The sequence below is a fragment of the Bos mutus genome, chromosome 10 (assembly GCF_027580195.1).
Source record: "Bos mutus isolate GX-2022 chromosome 10, NWIPB_WYAK_1.1, whole genome shotgun sequence".
NCBI lineage: Eukaryota > Metazoa > Chordata > Mammalia > Artiodactyla > Bovidae > Bos > Bos mutus.
The window spans coordinates 17,401,716-17,425,375 of NC_091626.1; the positions used below are offsets into that span (position 1 = coordinate 17,401,716).

General features: G+C 36.9%; 1 protein-coding gene across 4 annotated transcripts in view; it reads left to right on the forward strand.

Moving 5' to 3' along the window:
- LRRC49 (leucine rich repeat containing 49) overlaps positions 1-23,660 on the forward strand; it is a 149,449-nt gene that overhangs the window by 121,762 nt on the left and 4,027 nt on the right. For all 4 annotated transcript variants that reach the window (XM_070378500.1, XM_005911159.3, XM_005911160.2 and 1 more), the window contains 4 exons: positions 5,005-5,242; positions 7,041-7,226; positions 10,248-10,357; positions 18,320-18,473. In XM_070378500.1, the coding sequence (XP_070234601.1) occupies positions 5,005-5,242; positions 7,041-7,226; positions 10,248-10,357; positions 18,320-18,473 (688 nt within the window). The remainder of the gene's footprint in view (positions 1-5,004; positions 5,243-7,040; positions 7,227-10,247; positions 10,358-18,319; positions 18,474-23,660) is intronic.

Consider the following 23,660-nt stretch of genomic DNA (forward strand, 5'->3'; position numbering starts at 1 on the left):
ATAGAAAGCCCAGAGATAAATCCATGCACCTATGGACACCTTATCTTTGACAAAGGAGGCAAGAATATACAATGGAGAAAAGATAATCTCTTTAACAAGTAGTGCCACAAAAACTGGTCAACCACTTGTAAAAGAATGAAACTAGAACACTGTTAACACCATACACAAAAATAAACTCAAAATGGATTAAAGATCTAAACAAAAGATCAGAAACTATAAAACTCCTAGAGGAAAACATAGGCAAAACACTCTTTGACATAAATCACAGCAGGATCCTCTATGACCCACCTCCCAGAGTAATGGAAATAAAAGCAAAAATAAACAAATGGGACCTAATCAAACTTAAAAGCTTTTGCACAATGAAGGAAACTATAAGCAAGGTGAAAAGACAGCCTTCAGAATGGGAGAAAAAATAGCAAATGAAGCAACTGACTGAAAGAATTAATCTCAAAAATATACAAGCAGCTCCTACAGCTCAATTCCAGAAAAATAAACGACCCAATCAAAAAATGGGCCAAAGAACTAAACAGACATTTCTCCAAAGAAGACATACAGATGGCTAACAAACACATAAAAAGATGCTCAATATCACTCATTATCAGAGAAATGCAAATCAAAACCACAATGAGGTACCATCTCACACCAGTCAGAATGGCTGCTATCCAAAAGTCTACAAAGAATAAATGCTGGAGAGGGTGTGGAGAAAAGGGAACCCTCTTAACACTGTTGGTGGGAATGCAAGCTAGTACAGCCACTATGGAGAACAGTGTGGAGATTCCTTAAAAAAACTGAAAACAGATCTGCCATACAACCCAGCAATCCCACTGCTGGGCATACACATTGAGGAAACCAGAACTGAAAGAGACACATGTACTCCAATGTTCATCACAGCACGGTTTACGATAGGTAGGACATGGAAGCAACCTAGATGTTCATCAGCAGACAAATGGATAAGAAAATTGTATGTATACACAATGGAGTATTACTCAGCTATTAAAAAGGATACATTTGAATCAGTTCTAATGAGGTGGATGAAACTGGAGCCTATTATACAGAGTGAAGTAAGTCAGAAAGAAAAACACCAATACATATATTAACACATCTATATGGAATTTAGAAAGATGGTAACGATGACCCTATATGTGAGATGTCAAAAGAGACACAGATGTAAAGACCAGTCTTTTGGACTCTGTGGGAGAAGGTGAGGGTGGGATGATTTGAGAGAATAACATTGAAACTTGTATATTATCATATGTGAAACAGATCGCCAGCCCAAGGTGCTCAGGGCTGGTGCACTGGGATGACCCTGAGGGATGGGATGGGGAGGAAGTTGGGAGGGGGGTTCAGGATGGGGAACAGATGTATGCCCATGGCTGATTCATGCCAATGTATGGCAAAAAAACACTACAAAATTGTAGCCTCCAATTAAAATAAATGAATTAAAAAAAAATAAAGTTCCTTCTTTTTAATAGAGGGGAAAAAAAAATAACTGAAAAAGGTTTGGTCCTGTAAGACCTATTTAACAGGTGCTTTGTTTCCTAGCTACAGCCCAGCAAACTTGCCATTTGTTTCTACTGAATGTCCATATGAAGTCTACAGCAGTTGGAAATTACTTCTGCTTTGTTTTGGACCTGTACAACTGTTTTGCTCAGGCTAGGATTATTTATTATTTCACTTATTTTCTCAACAGTTTACTAAAAAACTTTTAAAGAAAATAACCATTTTTCTAATAAAGGCATTTTATTTTGATTTATTTTGATTAAACTTTTAATCATATGGAAAAAAGATAAACAAGACATGTTCAAACAGACGATGTAAAACAACACAACTTCTCATAGCTATGATTCAACTTCTTTCGCTGAGTATCATGGCCATCGGGCATCACTACATTAACTAGCAAACTTTTTTTTTTGCCTTGACTTTACTTTTTCATTATTTGTGTTTGCCTCACCTGTGAGAGGAGAAGGCAATGGCAACCCATGCCAGTGTTCTTGCCTGGAAAAGCCCATGGACGGAGGAGCCTGGTGGGCTTCAGTCCATGGGGTCGCTAAGAGTCAGGCACGACTGAGTGACTTCACTTTCACTTTTCATTTTCATGCATTGGAGAAGGAAATGGCAACCCACTTCAGTGTTCTTGCCTGGAGAATCCCAGGGACGGGGGAGCCTGGTGGGCTGCCATCTATGGGGTCGCACAGAGTTGGACACGACGGAAGCGACTTAGCAGCAGCAGCACCTGTGAGAACCGTCTTACTAACCCCTTAGCCTGTGTCTTTATCACCGACTCTGCCCCTTTGTTCAAACAACAGTTGATGGTTGGAACACCCTTTTAAAGATTCAGTAGATACTCATAAGAAAATTCATAATTGTCTTATTCATTAATTCTTTGAAGAAATATTTATTGAGCACAACATGTGCTAGGAGCTGTGCTAGGTGCTGATCTACTATAGTGAATGTGATAGAGTTTGAACCCTCAAGGATCACATTATTTAGTAAGAGAGACAGAGAAGGAAACAAGCAATTGCAGTACAGTACGGCAAGTGTTGTAACTGTGGTGTGTATTCTTTTCATAAGCCATCTTTATTTTAGTGGCATTGAAATGTAACTCCTTTATTCTATTCCAGAAATGATTATATGTTCTACAGGTTGTGTGTGCACTCAGTTGCTCAGCCTTGCCCAACTCTTTGCCGTCCAATGGACTATAGCCCACCAGGCTCCTCTGCCCATGAAATTTTCTAGGCAAGAATGCTGGAGGGGGGTGCCATTTCCTACTCCAGGGGATCTTCCAGACTCAGGGATCGAACCCGTGTCTCTTGTGTCTCCAGCATTAGCAGGCAGATTGTTTATCACTAGCTCCACCTACTCTACATAGCTCAACACACAGTTATCACACAAACCACAATATAAGAAACTCTTAATTCTCATCTTATTTTTGTTTTATTATCAGCCATTACCTCTATAGGATTTTTGTCTAAGATTATTCACAGACCATTACTCATTAAATGTTTGATTATTACTGTATAATAATCATTGCCATGAGCACTAACCTGGCAGAAATCAATCCTTTTTATATTTTCTTGGTCACATATTCACAGAGTTGATGGATGTTATTACTCAACTTCTTATTGTGTTAACAAATATGTTACATGTTAACTGGTGCCTATGGAGTAAGTGCATGGAAATCTAGTAAAGCATAATAAACCACCAAGGTGATGGTTTGTCAGTCTTACTCACAACATCAACATTATAAAACTTCTGAAGATCTTTAATAATGCAATCATTTACATTGTGAAAAGCCCATTAATAGATTCCAGACCCTCCAAAGATGAAAAAATGTAGCCAGAATTGTAAACCAATAATTATGATTGAATATGAGAAGTGATGTATCAGAGGAGTATACAAAATTCTGTTGGAGTCCAAAGGAAGGCAAAACATTAATATGTTAGTAACGGCAAATAAATACTGTTTAAAAGCAAAATTCCATAATGAAAACAAAGCATTGTTTGAGTTTTGAGGTTGAGTAACAAATAGTTGTGTCTGTATTCATGAAGCAGAAAATTTGATTGGGTCAAGTGGCTATGGCTTTTCCAGTCGTCATGTATGGATGTGAGAGTTGGACTATAAAGAAAGCTGATCGCCTAAGAATTGATGCTTTTAAACTGTGGTGTTGGAGAAGACTCTTGAGAGTCCCTTGGACTGCAAGGAGATCCAACCAGACCATCCTAAAGGAAATCAGTCCTGAATATTCATTGGAAGGACTGATGCTGAAGCTGAAACTCCAATACTTTGGCCACCTGTTGTGAAGAATTGACTCATTGGAAAAGACCCTGATGCTAGGAAAGATTGAAGGCAGGAGAAGGGGACAACAGAGGATGAGATGGTTGGATGGCATCACCAACTCGATGGACATGAGTTTGAGCAAGCTCTGGAAGTTGGTGATGGACAGGGAGGCCTGGCGTACTGCAGTCCACGGGGTCGCAAAGAGTCAGACACAACTGAGCAACTGAACTGAAGCTATTTCTTCTCTTCTTCAAGAGCATTCATTTAGGTAACCTTTCACAGAAGTGGGGCTCTAACTTTGAAAATATTAACCGTTATCATAGTCAGTAGAGTATGTGAAGTTATTTTGTATGTGTATGTAGTGGATTTTTTATCATTTCTTATTTCAATACAGGGAGGAAATCTTAGTTGATATTGCTACCTATAACTGTAATATATATACACTTGCATATTTTCAAACAATATTGAAGTAATAAAAAATGTGGAGTCAAAATTACCTCTTAGTCCAGCTTCCGAGAGAGAAACTATTGTTCGCAGTTATTATGTGAATTCCCAAGTATTTTACAAACATAGTTTTATATTACATTGTTCTTACTATAGAAATATTATTCTGTAAAATGCAGTTTTTTTTCAGCCAGACAGTGGAATACTTGCCAGAGTAGGAAAACTTACTTGTTTTGACATGCAAAAGTATCTATGCTATATTAAATGGATTGTTTTATTTTTTTCTTTTTTTAAAACCTTTTTATTTTGTATTGGGGTATAGCCAGTTAACAATGTGATAGTTTCAGGTGAACAGTGAAGGGACTCAGCCATGCATATACATGTATCCATTCTCTTCCAAACTCCCCTCCCATCCAGGCTGCCACATAACACTGAGCAGAATTCCATGTGCTATACAGTAGGTCCTTCTTGGTTATCTTAAATGTATTGTTTTAAAACTAAATAGAATATCAATTCTCTTTCATCAGTGTAAATAATTTGGGTTTAAAAGTAGTAATTTTTTGTTCACATGTGCCTCTTTTTAAATTAAAGTATATGACTATAGGAGAATATAAAGCTTGCAGATGTACTACTGAAAATTAGTCTTTAGTGCTCTGGGTTTAATTATTGAAATAAAAAGAAATGGATGTAAAATTTCAAATACCTTTTCCAACAGATCTTTATAATGTGTTATTTACTTTGCATGATAAAACTTTCATTAAGATTCTATGACGGGTTTCCCAGGTCTCTGGACTCAGGACTCACCAGTGCATTACAGGACCTCTCTGTCACAGACACACACCTTGTTGAGGTGGATGGAGACACGCTCTCCCTGTATGGCTCGGGAGCGCTGGAGTGCCTGGATCGCAACTGGAGCGTGCAAACAGCAGGAATGGTGACAACAGTGTCCTTCACTTTCATAGAATTTGATGAAATCGTCCAAGTGCTTCCCAAATTGAAGATTAAGTTTCCTAATTCTCTGGTAAACATTTCCTTTTTGTTGTATATTTGAATTCTTCTCAGTCATGACTTGTATATTCAGGCCAAGGACCTATTTTAACTTTTATTTATGCCGTTTCTATCTGGCAGGGACACTGAGTTCTTGTGTTGAATTTCTGAATCTGAGATTTAAATTAGTATTCATAAATGGCCTTGCAGTATTCTGTTAATATTGGAAATTTTCTCTCTAGAAAATGCTTCCTTATGGAGTATGAAGGACCAATGTAATTTTATTCAAGTGATGTGCTTCTACTTTGGGAAACTTTCAACAGGACCTCATCTAACTCTCTATTATATATTCATTTACTATACCTGGTATTGACAGGACAAGTATACTCACATATAATTTTTATAGTAGTCTCTAACAACATTTAAAACCATTTTAATAGCTCATTAAAGTTACTTTGAGACATTCGCCTTTTCCAGTTATGGTATTGTTATATTAATTATTAGTATGAATTTGTGAAAGCTGTGATTTCTGAGTTCTCTCTTGAGTTTTTATTATCATTGTGTTTTTTTCAATTAGCTAGTGATTTCCCTCAACAATGCTTTTTTAAAAAATTTATTTATTTTAATTGGAGGCTAATTATTTTACAATATTGTAGTGGTTTTTGCCATACATTGACATGAATCAGCCATGAGTGTACATGTGTTCCCCATCCTGAACCCCCTCCCAACTTCCTCCCCATCCCATCCCTGAGTGTCATCCCAGTGCACCAGCCCTGAGCACCCTGTCTCATGCATTAAACCTGGACTGGTGATCTATTTCCATATGGTAATATACATGTTTCGATGCTATTCTCTCAAATCATCCCACCCTCACCTTCTCCCACAGAGTCCAACAGTCTGTTCTTTACATCTTTGTCTCTTTTGCTATCTTGCATATAAGGTCATTGTTACCATCTTTCTAAATTCAATATAGATACTTTACTCTGTATAATAGGCTCCAGTTTCATCCACCTCATTAGAACTGATTCAAATGCATTCTTTTTAATAGCTGAGTAATATTCCATTGTGTATATGTACCACAGCTTTATTATCCATTCGTCTGCCGATAGACATCTAGGTTGCTTCCATGTCCTGGCTATTGTAAACAGTGCTGCAATGAACATTGGGGTACATGTGTCTCCTTCAATTCTGGTTTCCTCATCACCAACCCTTTTATAATGTATTTTGTTCTTTTGTTATATTCTCCTTTCTAATAAAAAGGATAGAAGTGGAGACAGTGTGTTTAGAAAAGATCATCCAAATTTACAGACAGAACATTTCTATCAGCATTTCAGTGTTAGTATTTTGTTTTCTGATAGCCAGTTTAAGTAGCCTACATACTAATTAGCAAGATAAAAGTAGTAATGGTTAACTAGTTCTTCTCAGAAGTACTGTGAGCCCTGTATTTGTAAAGTTCTGAAAATTTTACTTCTGGTTTTTCCTTTGTAGATTTAATCTCCATGTAAAGCATATAAAATCATTGTAATATCTGGAAGAGTCTGAATTATTGTATATTTATGTAATTTTTTAGAAATGTAGTTAGTTAATAGATAGGTGGATGTCCTTTGCAGAATGGAAATCACTTCGAATTCAATATTGGGTGGCTTAATATATTCTATCAATAATTTTGTATTAGATGGATTAAAGGTATTTAAGTTTAATACATTTAGTTGGTTTAATGAAAACATATTAGCTAGTTTAGACTTATTTGGGGAATGATAGTGAAGCTTTAATGGTAACATTTTAAGATGGTTAGAGTCAATATTTACCCCTTTTTTTGTTTATTATTGTAGCACCTTAAATTCAAGGAAACAAATCTTGTAATGCTGCAGCAATTTAATGCACTAGCACAGCTCCGTCGAGTTGACCAGTTGACAATTGATCCTCAAGGAAATCCAGTTGTCAATTTTACACTCTGGAAATATTATGTCCTGTTTAGGCTGAGCCATTTTAATATGCAGAAAATAAATGGAACAGAGGTAAGCTAAACACTAAGTCAACTATAGAATTAAAACGTTTCTTTTAAAGGGAAATAATCATAAAAATATCCAGGAATTTATGTATAAAATCACGATTGAACTTTTGAGAAATAATTTTTTTAAAAATCATCACATTTAAAATGTTGAAAAGCTAAAAATATTTGTCTAAAAATTTCTAGTATACTAGGCAAATTTTGTGAATAAATTAGTAACCAAATCATGGTGAACAGTAAATACTTTTTTCTATTGTTTTTGAGTATTCAAAGAAGGATTGATAGGATAATAGTTTAAAATGAAAAGAAAAAGAACACTTCTGTAAGTAATGTGATCTTTGTGTTTTTCAGAGTGTTGTACATACTGACATGCAAAAGGGCCTGGGGAAGTGATACTAAATGTCATTTAATAAAGGTTGTGATAGAGGAAGGGAAGAATAACATGCAAAAAAAAATGTACATAGGGAAAGAAGAGTGATTTTAAAAAGAAGAGTAAGAGGGAGAAATAAGGAGGAAAGTTAAAAGAAGAAAAAGTCAACATGAATGAAAAAGGAAATAAAACAACCATAAGTAAAAGTCTAGATTGCTTTGTTAATAGTTTGTAACAGCTGCTTGGACATATCTACATTGTATAATTCAGGTCTGGAGCCTGAATAACTGGAAAATTATTAGCAAAGAGTTATTTTTCAGATTGATTCTGCTAAGCTTGTCACAAGGGTAATCCCCCAGCTATCCAAAGATCATGTTCTCTTTAAATATTACTTTGGAAGAAGAGAGAGAAATGCTTCTTCTTCTACTGTGGAATTCCAGAACTGAGTTTAGATAATCTTCCAAAGGAAAAAATCTTTTAATATGCTACTAGTATTAGTGTGATTATCTCTTAAAATTCAGACCTCCTTATTGTAAGATGAGCTATAATCAACTTTGCTAGCGGGGTGATAATAGCAACTGCAGTCTCTGCAACTGATACACTATAAGTAACTCTGGCCTAAAACTTGAGAACTCCAGCATGCCATCAGGAGACTGGAGGTCTCTGGGTCAGCACACAAGAGCCATGTGAAATTTGCATCAGCTATGGTAGGTCCATGACCCCAGTATCAGCCATCTGTTGAAGATGTAGGGCAAACCTGGAACCTTCAGATGACTAATAATTTCTCCAACTAGCTCTCAAGAGATTGGTTTTAGGTTTATGTACCCTCTTGGTATTTCCCCAGAGAGGTTGTAAGTACTGGTCAAATCTAATAGTTCCAAAAGTTTACAAAGCTAGCCTGGACTGTAGGATAGTTATTTTAGCTATAGGTGAGGAATTCTCCCTCGTTAATGGCCAAACCATTATCTTGATTAACCCCAAATACTATATTTACCCAAATGTGGATCACTGCTGGAGACATAATAGTTATTATAAAACCTTAAAATAGGAAGTAATAGTATAATATAATTGTATAAAGTAGAGAAGAATGAGAAAGAACCAATGTAATGTACTCTGATTTAAAGTTCTGAAAATGTCAATGCCCAGGAATATTTGACCTTTTAATAAAAGACCTGGAATAAAACTGCTTATCTCGTCCTTGACAGTATGTGATAGTGTCATGCTGTATTTCTGCTTTTCTCTGTATGAAAGAGAGTGAGCATTGTGAGCATCAAGAGGAGAAGATGGAGCAGTGGCCTACACTGGCCACTAGGTGACTGTGTTAGACCAAACAAGTTAGTTGTCAGCTGGAGGAATGATTCCAGGGAGCTGCAGCCTCAGTAACTGCTGAAGTCTAGGGAAGGAAGGGAAAGAGTCAGCCTGCAGTGATTCATATGTATAAGTCGCTTGTGAATTATGGGTTATTTTCCAGAAAATCCCTGTGTAGGTAATTATAACAAGTGTTAAGAATAAAGATTTTAAAGATCCGGAATGTACCAGGGTCTCTCAACCTCAGCTCTGTTGACATTTTGGACCAGATTATTCTTTGTTATGGGGACTGTCCCGTACGTTGTGGGACATTAACGGCATCCCTGGCTTCGACTCACTAGATGCTGGTAGCATCTGTCCACCAGTTGCAATGAGCCAAAAGCATCTCCAGACGCTGGCAAACATTCCCTAGGGACCAAAGTGGCCCCTGATTGGGAACCACTGAATTCTATTGGCAAAGAAATAGTATTTAAAATGCAAGAAACCTAATTTTATATTTAAAAAATGCCCAGATATTAATGTAAGTCTTGCTTTTAGCTTTTAGTAGTTTCTTGGTTAACACAGGAACGAGCCCACATGGGGAATATACCTGTGACAAATTATTCCTTGTGGGGAGAAAGGTGGATGCAACTTCAGAAGAAGCAGGAGTGCCATTCCTAATCCAATGTTCATTCCCTCAGAAAGGGATGAAATTATCCTTTCAGGAACAAGATAGTAACAACACGTTGACTTGCCTTTAACACATTATTAAAGTTAATCTATTCCATTGACACTTGAGATTTTCCCCCTTAAATCATTCTACTCAAAGAAGCTTTGGGATTTTTGAAAAAAAAAATTCATTAAGAATTTAAGGTGTTTCAAGATAATCCTCAGGAACCATGGCTTCTAAGTCAGAGCTAACACTTCACCTCCCAGCCCTCTTCCATCACTATAAGCCACATTTGTAAATCTACATTCTAATCAAGCTCAGGGAGAAAAGAGAAATATCAGTCAGAACTTACTCTCTTCTTACAGCCCAGGAGAATGTATTTTCCCTGAAAAGAAATTTTTTAATTAATTAATTTATTTTTGGCTGCTGCATCAGGTCTTAGTTGCAACATGTGGGGTCTTCCTTGCAGTGCATGGCTCTGTAGTTGCGGTTTGCAGGCCGTTTGCCCTGCAGCATGTGGGATCTTAGTTCCCCAGCCAAGACTCGAACTGGCATCCTCTGTATTGGATTCTCAACCATTGGACCACCAAGGAAGTCTCTCCAAGAAAATATTTAATCTGGACATTTCTATGAGATTGTGTTAGTTGTATCAAGTTAAGAGGCAATGTCATTTTTTACCCCTTTCCTATTTGTCTCTTCAGGTGACGCAAAATGATATGATAATGGCTGAGAGGCTGTTTGGAATCCTAGCCCATGTAGCATCTTCTGAATTACCCCAGTACCGTCTGATTTCAATACTGGGTGATGCCAGGTAAACTTTCATTTCTATAGTTTTTATAGAAGTATTGTTGCACCAGACAAAGTAATACATAACACACACTTCTTAATTGTGCTATTTATTCATTCCACAAACATCCTAAATTTGTTTTTGTTTGGCCTTCTCCAAAGTATTGGGGATATAAAGATGAATATGATAAAGTTCTTGCTTTTTTGTGGCTTATAAGCTAATAAATTAACCTACTAGTTTATGAGCTAATAAGACATTTCAGATGTTGTAAGAGAGGGCTGTAAAAGTATGGGAGAGATTACGCTTTGGAAGAACATTGGGGAAGGCTTCACAAGGAGTTAACGTTTTTCTAGCTCGTCGGGAATGAATAATCTTTTTTTCAGATACAGGGTATGAGGGAAGGAGATCTGCAAAGGCACAGGGAGCTGTAAATAATTCAGTATAATTAGAGCATAGGATGATTGTGAATTGTGATAGAAAGTGAAAGTAGAAAGATTGATTGTGATCTGATTTTGAGGAGCCCAGAAATCCATGAAAAACAAAATGAATACTGTGCTTTGTAATTAAGCACAACAATCATGTGGTTAGATTCATGTTCTAGAATAGCTGCCATTTGAGAGGATCGAGATGGAAGGAACGGACACCATTCAGGAGGCCAGTCTGTATTCCAGGAGAGAGGTTATAAGGGTCTGAACTAAGAAAGAATAGAGAAGATAACTGAAAAACACAGAGAAGTGTACCTGACAGAAAACACAGACTGACAGGGTGCGGCGTGGAGAGAGGAAAGCCAAAGATGGCGTGCCAGTCACGCCTCGGTTATAGGGAATTCACCCTGACCAGAGGAAGGAGAAAACAACTGGTATACAAGAAATGAGCTATCTACAAAGTCACTGAGAGGGACAGGGAAGCAGCCTCTAGCCTGGGCCTGGAGGGGGTCCCACAAGGATACCACAGAGCCAGTCCACCAAGACACTGCCACCTTGGCTACAGTCTGGGGCTGGGGGGTCAGGATGCCTGTCCAGACCATGGCCTCCACTGTTCACACAGGGGTCAGGGAGTTCCCCGCTCCCCTCCTCAAAACTTGGCTCTACTATGATTCATACCAATAAAAGGGGTATCTGGCGTGCTTACTCTCCCACTTAGTTCAGTTCTGATTTCAGAGCTTACCCATGTGTATCTGATTGGCAGAGCTGAACTCTCTAAAAAGCCCACAGAACATTCTGGAAAAAAAGTACTGAGCGAGGTGCTGCTACAAAATGAGCAGTAAATGTAAAAAATAGGAAGCACTGAATTAAAGAAATGATGTTGTGGAAAGACTCATTAATAAGTGGGCTTCCCTGGTGGCTCAGTTGGTAAAGAATCTGCCTGCACTGCAGGTAGACCTGGGTTTGATCCCTGGGTTGGGAAGATGCCCTGGAGGAGAGCACGGTAACCCACTCCAGTATTCTTGCTGGAGAATACCCATGGACAGAGGAGCCTGACGACCAACAGTACATGGGGTAGCAAAGAGTTGGACACGACTGAGCGACTAAGCACAGCACATAATGCAAAAAATTTTAATAACCTGAAAAAAATAATCCCAGAATATCCTCAGAGAAAGGATGTTGAAGTTTGCCAAGTTTCTTTCCCTGTTTGGGAGAAATCGAAAAGTATATGTTTATCTATGTGTTTTCAAATCTCAAGGGCTACCATTAGAAAAGAAGATAAGATGTACAATTTCTAAATCATTAAAAGAAAAAAACCACTGATCAACAAAAAATGCAGGATGGCAAGAAAAAAATGAACATGTCAGTTATCACAATAAATATTCATGAATGAAATTCTATTAATTGAAAATAGCTCTCAGCTTGGGTTAAAAACTAAATTTCGTTTTGTTTTTGAGACATACTCCTAAAGCAATATATAAAGGTTGAAAATAAAGGGATGGAAAATATATAACAGGCAAATAGCAATAAATAGCCATGGGAGTGTTACTACTAGCGGTGATAGAGCTGATGGTGTTGTTCAGTTGTCCGGTCATGTCCCTCGGCAACCCCGTGGACCACAGCCTGCCAGACTTCCCTGTCCCTTACCATGTCCCAGAGTTAGCCCAAGTTCATGTCCATTGCATTGGTGGTGCCACCCAGCCATCTCATCCTCTGACACCCTTTTCTCTTTCTGCCCTCAATCTTTCCCAGCATCAGGGGCTTTTCCAATGATTTAGCTGTTCACATCAGTGACCAAAATGCTGGAGCTTCAGCTTCAGCATCAGTCCTTCCAATGAGTATTCAGGATTGATTTCCTTTAAGATTGACTGGTTTGATATCTTGTCTGTCCAAGCAACTCTCAGAAGTCTTCTCCAGCACCACAGTTCGAAGGCATCAATTCTGTGGCACTCTGCCTTCTTTATGGTCCAGCTCTCTCAACCATATGTAACCACTGGGAAGACCATAGCCTTGACTACATGGACCTTTGTTGGCAAACACACTAAGTTTGTCATAGCTTTCCTGCCAAGAAGCAATGGTCTTCTAATTTCATGGCTGCAGTTACCATCCACAGTGATTTTAGGGACCAATAAGAGGAAGTCTGTCACTACTTCTACCTTTTCCCTTTCTATTTGCCCTGAAGTAATGAATGGGGTCAGATACCATGATGCGAGTATTTTTAATATTAATTTTAAGCTGGCTTTTTCACTCTCCTCCTTCACCCTCATCAAGAGGTTCTTTAGTTCCTCTTCTCTTTCTGCCATTAGAGCATTAGAGTGATATCATCCAAATAACTTAGATTGTTGCTGTTTCTCCCACCTATCTTGATTCCAGCTTGTAACTCATCCAGCCCGTCATTTTGATGATATCAAAAACTTAAAATCCACCAAAAAAGAGAATTATGAAACTTAATGTAACCAAGATCACAGCTTCTAAATATGTTAACAAATATAAGTACATATTAACAAATTCACATTATTGTGGTAAATATTTAACCTATTTGATCATTTGATCAAATAAACACAATTAGAAAATAATACTGAGGATTTGAATAACTCACTTAACACACTGTACCAAATAAATGTATTTAGAATTTTATTTCTAGAAACTTATCCCCAATTCAGGGGGAAAAAAAGCCTATTTAAATACCTATTTAAAACTTTCAAAAATTGAACATATATTTAAACTCAAAGAAAATCTTCATATATCTCAAAAAGCATATTCATGCACATAACTTTCTGTAATGATAATATCATAAAATTAAAAAAGAATGAGACAAAAACCTGTACAATTGCAATTGGAAAAGCAAAGAAACAAGAGAAGCAAAGTCTCAGAAAACAAGATACAACTGCCTTAAAACTTTAAAAAAGTTGTTTCATCACAAAGTTATAGACAGCACAAACATAGGTATCCAGGGATTTTCGTTACAGTGTTTATAATATTAAATAACAAAAATATGAAAATTCACTCAGTTCAGTTCAGTTCATTCGCTCCGTTGTGTCCAACTCTTTGCGAATCCATGGACCGCAGCACGTCAGGCCTCCCTGTCCATCACCAACTCCCAGAGTCCACCCAAACCCATGTCCATTGAGTCGGTGATGCCATCCAACCATCGCATCCTCTGTCGTCCCCTTTTCCTCCTGCCCTCAGTCTCTCCCAGCATCAGGGTCTTTTCAAATGAGTCAGCTCTTCACATCAGGTGGCCAAAGTATTGGAGTTTCAGCTTCAACATCAGTCTTTCCAATGAACATCCAGGACTGATCTCCTTTAGAATGGACTGGTTGGATCTCCTTGCAGTCCAAGGGACTTGCAAGAGTCTTCTCCAACACCGCTGTTCAAAAGCATCAATTCTTCAGTGCTCAGCCTTCTTTATAGTCCAACTCTCACATCCATACATGAGTACTGGAAAAACCATAGCCTTGACTAGACGGACCTTTGTTGACAAAGTAATGTCTCTGCTTTTTAATATGCTGTCTAGGTTGGTCATAACTTTCCTTCCAAGGAGTAAGCGTCTTTTAATCTCATGGCTGCAGTCACCATCTGCAGTGATTTTGGAGCCCCCAAAACTAAAGTCAGCCACTGTTTCCACTGTTTCCCCATCTATTTCCCATGAAGTGATGGGACCGGATGCCATGTATGTTGAGCTTTAAGCCAACTTTTTCACTCTCCTCTTTCACTTTCATCAAGAGGCTCTTTAGTGACAAAGGAGGCAAGAATATACAATGGATTAAAAACAATCTCTTTAACAAGTGGTGCTGGGAAAACTGGTCAACCACTTGTGAAAGAATGAAACTAGAACACTTTCTAACACCATACACAAAAATAAACTCAAAATGGATTAAAGATCTAAATGTAAGACCAGAAACTATAAAACTCCTAGAGGAGAACATAGGCAAAACACTCTCCGACATACATCACAGCAGGATCCTCTATGACCCACCTCCCAGAATATTGGAAATAAAAGCAAAAATAAACAAATGGGACCTAATTAAACTTAAAAGCTTCTGCACAATAAAGGAAACTATAAGCAAGGTGAAAAGACAGCCTTCAGAATGGGAGGAAATAATAGCAAATGAAGCAACTGACAAACAACTAATCTCAAAAATATACAAGCAACTCCTACAGCTCAATTCCAGAAAAATAAATGACCCAATCAAAAAATGGGCCAAAGAACTAAATATACATTTCTCCAAAGAAGACATACAGATGGCTAACAAACACATGAAACGATGCTCAACATCTCTCATCATCAGAGAAATGCAAATCAAAACCACTATGAGGTACCATTTCACGCCAGTCAGAATGGCTGCGATACAAAAGTCTACAAGCAATAAATGCTGGAAAGGGTGTGGAGAAAAGGGAACCGTCTTACACTGTTGGTGGGAATGCAAACTAGGACAGCCACTATGGAGAACAGTGTGGAGATTCCTTAAAAAACTGGAAATAAAACTGCCTTATGATCCAGCAATCCCACTGCTGGGCATACACACTGAGGAAACCAGAATTGAAAGAGACACGTGTACCCCAGTGTTCATCGCAGCACTGTTTATAATAGCCAGGACATGGAAGCAACCTAGATGTCCATCAGCAGATGAATGGATAAGAAAGCAGTGGTACATATACACAATGGAGTATTACTCAGCCTTTAAAAAGAATACATTTGAATCAGTTCTAATGAGGTGGATGAAACTGGAGCCTATTATACAGAGTGAAGTAAGCCAGAAAGAAAAACACCAATACAGTATACTAATGCATATATATGGAATTTAGAAAGATGGTAACAATAACCCTGTATACGAGACAGCAAAAGAGACACTGATGTATAGAACAGTCTTTTGGACTCTGTGGGAGAGGGAGAGGGTGGGATGATTTGGGAGAACGGCATTGAAATACGTATAATGTCATATATGAAACTAGTCGCCAGTCCAGGTTTGATGCACGATACTGAATGCTTGGGGCTGGTGCACTGGGACGACCCAGAGGGAGGGTATGGGGAGGGAGGAGGGAGGAGGGTTCAAGATGGGGAACAGATGTATACCTGTGGCGGATTCATTTCGATATTTGGCAAAACCAATACAATATTGTAAAGTTTAAAAATAAAATTAAAAAAAAAAGGAGGCTCTTTAGTTCTTCTTCACTTTCTGCCATAAGGATGGTGTCATCTGCATATCTGAAGTTATTGATATTTCTCCTGGCAATCTTGATTTCCAGCTTGTGCTTCCTCCAGTCCAGCGTTTCTCCTGATGTACTCTGCATATAAGTTAAATAAGCAGGGTGACAATATACAGCCTTGACGTACTCCTTTTCCTATTTGGAACCAGTCTGTTGTTCCATGTCCAGTTCTAACTGTTGATTCCTGACCTGCATATAGGTTTCTCAAGAGGCAGGTCAGGTGGTCTGGTATTCTCATCTCTTTCAGAATTTTCCACAGTTTATTGTGATCCATGCAGTCAAATGCTTTGGCATAATTAATAAAGCAGAAATAGATGTTTTTCTGGAACTTTCTGGCTTTTTTGATGATCCAGCAGACATTGGCAATTTGATCTCTGGTTCCTCTGCCTTTTGTAAAACCAGCTACATGTCCATTAATAAAGGACCAATTACTTGCAGATATGAAAATTATTAGAAGTTCTGATATGAAATAATCTTTAAGATGTCTTAGAAACTAAAAATATAAGATATAGAACAGTTGTATAGTATGCTGCAATTTGTGAGAAAAGAACATATACTGCAGAGATTTCCTTGTGTAATTTTAAATATTTTGTTTTTTAGAAATGATTGTCTGTAGGAGTTAAACTGAGAACAGTAGGGTTTCATAGTGCAGAAGCTTACTCTTTACTGTATGTATGTAGTGCTTGGAATTATCTTTTGGGGTTTGTTCTGTTTTGTTATTATTCTTTGTGTTAAAATTATTGTATTAGTTTCTAAAAAAAGGATTTTAAGAGATTTGCCATCAGTATTCCTGCAGTAGAAGAAATGATAGTCTCTAATTAAGGCAGAAAGAACTTGATCCCAGATAGAAATTCTGATGTGCAAGGAAAACTAAAGAGCAAAGAAAGTAGTAAATTTGTGGGATGAAAGTAAATAAACATCAACTATATAAAGCAACGATAATAGTATTGTGAGATTTTAAAATCAATATATGTATTGAAATGAGTACATTAGGAAAGAATAAAGACTGAAAATGAAGGAGCTAAACATTTATCTAAAGAAGTTAGGAAAACAATAGCAAAATAATCCTGAAGAAAATTAAATAAAGGAGATGACATTGAAAACATAATGAAAAACTGATTATTTGAAAACACTACTGAAAGTGATGGATAACTTGTATATTGCTTTCATAATTAAAAATCAATAAAATAAATATAGATAAATATGTATATTACTTTCTTCTTTATAAGAGTGAGAAAATTATGCTACCAAAATATCCAGTAAACGAGATTGATCATATAAATTGACCTACAGCACAATTAAATTTTATTCATTTATTAAAATATTAATTTTAATAACATAGAAAATGCTTATTATATAGCATTAAGCAAAAACAGTATACAAACCTGGATGTTTAGTATGATCTTAACTTTTACAAAAATTCACAGAGAAAGTCTATGAGGAAATATGTCTAATGTGAACAATGTTACTGATTTATATAGATTTATATGTTATATATTTATGGATGATTTTACGCTTTTTCTTCATACTTTTCAAAATATGTACTCCTTATAATTTTTTAAATCGCTGTGTTATACTCATATTAAATTGGAAAAATGAAGACATTTTCTAAAAGATATATTCCCTTTTTGCTCCCAGTCTTAGTTCACAGTTCATAGTAGTTACATCACTTCCCTGAGAGACACCCTAAGTGGTAGAAACCAGAAAGCAACCTTCATGAATGATGAGTTGCTGTCGTCTGTAATTCTAGGCTTGTGGGTCTGCAGGTGATACTATGAACACTGTCTGTGTTCTTCATGATCAAACGAAGCTTCCTGTTTCATTATTTACCTCCTGCTGAGATCTTGCCCTTGATGTGATAACAGCTAGAAGTACTTTCGTTCTGCTTTTCCTAAACTTAAACCAGTATTCCATTCCATTTGTAGCTATGGATAATACTACTGAGCTACATAATGAAATTATGAACTATTTTTGTGATTTATAAGATGTGTAAATAACATGTTTCATGGGATATAAAGACTATGGAAGTTTGGTCTACCGTGTGTTTAATTGCTTTTTGTGTGTGTGTTCTGTGTTGTTTAAGTTTTATATTGATTTTTTAAAGACAGTTTTTTTTCATTTTAGAAATGCTTGAGACATGTCTTTGTTGATGATTGGTAGTAAAAAACAAAAGAATTTGAGTTATATAACTTAATTAGTAGAGAAATTGGAGTAGTGAATTGACTTTAAAAACTCAAACTCATAAAACAGATATTCAAAAAAGCATATGCCACCCTCAAAAATCAACAGAAAAGACATTTTCACCAATTGGATAAGTAACTCTCTAAGTCTCTTTACCGTCTTTCTACAGGAAGAAGCAATTCCGATATCTTCTAGAAACCAAAGGGAAAAAACCTGGTATTGTCAGTGAAGAAAATAATGATAGCAAGAGACTTGTGGGAGAAAACACAAATCGTGCTACACTGAATTATACCACGAGAGACTTCTATACTGAAAAGCTAGAGGTAAAACTACCATTATCTTTGGAACTTAGTGCCTGGATAAATTCCAAATGGCTTGAGACTTGGGAGTTATATGTTTCTCTCCTACTCATTTAAGATAACCTTTTTAAAATCTGGAATGTTAGTCAGCCTCATATCCAGAGCTGGGGGCAGTAGGCACCAAGGAATTAGGGAGAAGTAGAGCCCTTAGTTCAATATATTTAAGCAGAAAAGAAATATTGAAAAGAAATAGGTACCAAAAATTTAGACCGAAGTAGGACCAGGATTCAGATCTCTGAATTAAGAAAACTGGAATAGACTTGCTCTGAGTACTTTCCTAGCTTGTGCCAGACGGGCAGAAGATACAACAGAACCTCCATTTCTGTTCTCTTTGCCTAGGTCCTTGAGGTTTTAATTCACTATTTTATTCTCCTACAGCATTAGCTTCTGTGTTCTTAGTCACATAGTTTTAACCTATTTTGTTTCCACTATAGTCTTTTAGACAGAAAGGCTAGAACCAATTCTTTACTCCTGTATGTGTTCAGAAGTTTTTTGAGGGAATGCTGTGTTAGGGGACTGCAGAACTATAAAGAAGAGAACCATGCAGTGTGTGCCTTGATGGAAATCAGAGAAAGGTGAAGAAACAGGCCATCTATATAAAAATAAGATGTTAAAATTCTGCAAGAGTTTTTGAGGGGTTTAGGGGGCTGTGTGAGTGTGTATTGGCCAAATATTTTTCAAATGTTTTATAATGGTTGTGAGATTCTTTATTCAAACTATATTATAGCTGAAAACTCATTATGTCAAAAGAAAGCAAAACAGCAGAGCTGCTCCTGTTGTAGATGGGGTTCAGAGCTCTGTTTGATTGGATCTTCTATTCTTTTCCTTTCTCCTCACCTCATTCCCAGACCTGAAGAATCTCTTTGGAACCCATAGGCCTCTAAAGATTATACTTTGAAAAGCATTTAACTCAATGCAACAATATTTTTATAGCATCCTGAAGGATGTTTTGAAAAGATTCTGCTTTAAATTCTAGCGCATGAAAGGTTACTGCTTCGTGAGGTAGTTGTGTATCACTGAGCAACTCCAACAGTGGAGAAAGTCTTCCCCATGTTAAGCTGCCTCCTAATAACTTTGAATTAGTGATGCTGATGTTGCCTTATGTAGGAAACAGAGCAAATATCTTCCTTATGAAAACTCTTTAAATATTTGAAATGAATTACTTGAAGTCATCTTTATAGTTATCCTTTCTTACATTCAAAACTCACGTATTGAGCACCTGTCACGTGTAATACTTGGACTGTAAGAAGACGCTGTTATTATCCTCATGAATCTCACGTTCTGATGGAGGAGATAGACATATGCAGGGATAATGTAAATCAGTAAGTCGGGAGAGTGTAGCTCAGGGGAACTCTACTCAGTGCTCTGTGGTGACCTAAAGGGAAAGGAAATCAAAACAAAGAGGAGATTGATGTACACGTACGGCTGATTCTCTTCAACACAGCAGTGTGAAGAAACCAAACTCCAATTTTTAAAAGTCAGTTTTCCTTAAAATAATTTAAAATTTAATATAATCCCAATAAGAAGCCAAAAATTTTACATTGAATTGATTCTACAGTACCTGTGGGAAAATAAACATAAATAACCATAAAAACTCTGAAAAAGAAAAATGATGGGGAGAAAACTAGCACTACTAGATAAATTAAGACGTATTATGATCTTATCAGTTAAAACAGGGTGTTTATGGAAAGATAGTCTAATGAGATAGAATGGAAAATTCAAATATACATCTAGATAAAAAAGAGAATTTATTATATGATAAAGAATAATCTCAAGCAAATCAAGAAGGATTATCCCAGTAGTGATTTGAAAATAACTACGGAATTAAGGAGGGAAAAGAGCTGGATTCAGACTTTATACTTACATCCGCATTAATTCTAAATGAGTCAGAGATGTTGAAGTTTATAATGAAAGGGTAAAATATCTACAAAAAACCATGAAAGATTTATGTGCAGCACTGAGATCAGAAAGACCTTCAGAGAGATAAAATAAGCAATGACAAAAAACAAACGAAAGAAATAATTTGCAACTAATCTCCCTAAATTATCAAGAACTTTTAGAAATCAGTGAGAAAAGGGACCAACAATCCCGTATAGGTTGTGTTACTTATTCAAAAATAAGTTTAAAATAATATACCATTTACCATGACAATAAACACTGTCAGTTCAGTTCAGTCGCTCAGTCATGTCCGACTCTTTGCAACCCCATGAACCGCAGCACGCCAGGCCTCCCTGTCCATCACCGACTCCCAGAGTTCACCCAAACCCATGTCCATTGAGTTGGTGATGCCATCCAACCATCTCATCCTCTGTCATCCCCTTCTCCTCCTGCCCTCAATCTTTCCCAGCATCAGGGTCTTTTCAAATGAATCAGCTCTTTGCATCAGGTGGCAAAGTATTGGAGTTTCAGCCTCAGCATCAGTCCTTCCAATGAACACCCAGGATTGATCTCCATTAAAATGGACTGGTTGGATCTCCTTGCAGTCCAGGGGACTCTCAAGAGTCTCCTCCAACACCATAGTTCAAAAGCATCAATTCTTCGGTGCTCAGCTTTCTTTAAAATATATATAAGCCCTCCACAGAGAAAATTATAAAGTTTTATTTGAAAGACACTGAGGAAGAACTAAATAGATGGTTTATGTTTATGGACAGAAACTTTCTACATAGTAAAGATGTCAGTTCTTCCTAAATCCATCAGTATAAGGCAATTCTAATAAAAATTTAGAAAAGTTATTTGTAGAACTTCATCAGTTGACCCTAAAGGTGTTTGATAGAGCAAAGAACTTAAAATAACACAACAGTATAAGTGAAGAGAAGTTGCCTTACCAGATATGAAGTACTATTTTTAGCTGTAGTAATTGAGGCCATATAAGAATAGATTCGTAGATCCATGGACAAAATAGCCAGAACTATCCCATGTTTGTGGGAAGACTTTGTACAGATATCAGGTATTGCTGACTAGTACAGACAGACTAGCTAATAAATGCTATTGAGGAAATGAAATATCAAATCAGAAATACATATCCCTACTATGGTGTACTTTCTTAAAAACCATATTAAAAAAATTAACTCCAGATCAAATAAAAACCCAAATATGAAAAGCAAACTTTAAAATTCTCACTTAAAAACAGTTGAAAATATGACCGTGATTCGGTAGGCTATGATTTTCTAACCCCCCCACCCCCCAAGGGCACAAACTGTAGGGAGAAATTTTGATAAATTTGGCAATAGAGGTCATTTTTTGAAAAAAACAGATAGAGTTTCCATGGAGTCATATAAGCAGAGTCTTGATTAAAGTGGTTTGAGAGGTAAATAAGCAATCAAGAAGTAAAGATAGCAATGCTGACTCCTGTTTTGAGAAGTATCAAAGGGAAAAATAAAATCTGAAGCCACATAACATTTGGAAAGAATAATATGCCATTAGGGGATTTGGATCTGAGCCCATGATTCCACCACTTATTTATTACCTGAAAGACCTTGCCCTGGTCGTTAATCACTTTCTCTTGACTCACAATGTAGCATTCCCCACTTCCTGGAAAATGTTTTACTCACTGCAACACAAAGTGCTGATTCTCTCGCCTCTGTGTATCTTGAGTTGTTGAAGGAATTACTTGAAGTAAGTTTCTCACAAATCAGGATAAGCCGCCCCTTTCACTATGCCTATGACACATATAATTCTGTTGCTTGGTAGGTCCAATGCCCTGACTCATTCTGAAAAAGATTTAAGATAGATGGAAAGCTGAAAGGGACTTTAAAGAATCCAATCCTGTTATTAGACAGCTGAGGAAAACTGGAAACTTAGGTGAACAGCTGAGGCTCACATAGTGAGTTCCTGACTGAACTGCCTCTAGGACTCAGGCCTTCTGATTGCTGGCCTTGGCTCCTTTCAGTTTATCCTGAATGCTTCCTGAAGTCGTCTTGACCACCCCAGCACAAAGGGCTCTCGTTTCTTTGAACACTGGTGGTATTTGCTGTCTACACATCTCATCCAGCACTCATGTACTGTTTCCTTTCTTTTAGTTAAGCTTTCAATGTGTATAGGATATCTCTCCAACTAAACTGCAGGTTCTTCAAGAGCTAAATCAGCATTTTCTCCGGTAGGTATTAGTAGATGACAGCCAATCCTGAGCAAGTCTCTCAAACTTTGTTAACCTTAGAGTCCCATTTATAAAATGGACATATGGATTAAATTCCTATACAAGTACCATTATTGTTCAAATAACTTTATAACAAGTCTACCGTGACCTGCTTTTTTCTATCTTCATGACAATAGAATTTTAGTTCAATGAACTAACATAAACAATATTGTAGAGTTCATCTCATCAGGATTGAACTTGTGAAATACTTGTTTTATACCCCCTACAGGGATAGAAAAAGAATAAGTGTGTGATGTGTGAAAGCATTTGAGAATGGAAAAAGCATTATTCAAAGAGGAGCAACTTCTTGACAGGTCAGGGCAAGAGAAGTATCTCTAATGTGCTCTTAAGAGGATCATTCTGTACATGCAGAATGAGTTGTGCTGGCAGACACCTGATGAGTTTTAGAGTATATTGCATGGAGATGCAGAGTAATTGGCTTAGTGGAGAGAAGAAATGATGAAGCAAAGATGCTTTCAAACACATTTACTAATTAAGGGTTAGTATATATTAGATATAATTCTGTATCAACATGTTTATAAAGAAGTCATGGAAGAAACTAGCACAAAATTGTAAAGCACCAAAAATTGCACTATGCCAATTAGAAAAGTTTAATTCATATTATATATAAATTATTTAACAAAAATCATTTAAATATCTTTATATTTTTCTTATCCTTTATTACTATAAAAATTTTCTGGTCCTACTGCTATAAATTTTTTAAAAATTCAAAATCATGTTTTAAGAAACTTACATGTCTGTAAGAGAGGTCTTCTACTTATGTAAATACATTGCTCGTTGCAAAATATTGCTTGCTTTAGTTTTTGATCTCCAGTGATTCACACTTATCTTTCTTCCTGGTATTCTCCTTGTTTCCCAAATTTACTGAGTGTTAAAAGGAAGCAGCTAAATGCTGTTCTCATTGATAAGCTAACTTAGTGCACATGACTAGGTCCCAGACAATATTTCAGAGTTAGTGAAGTTTGGTTCACCAGAGAAGTCACCAGCTGGAACCA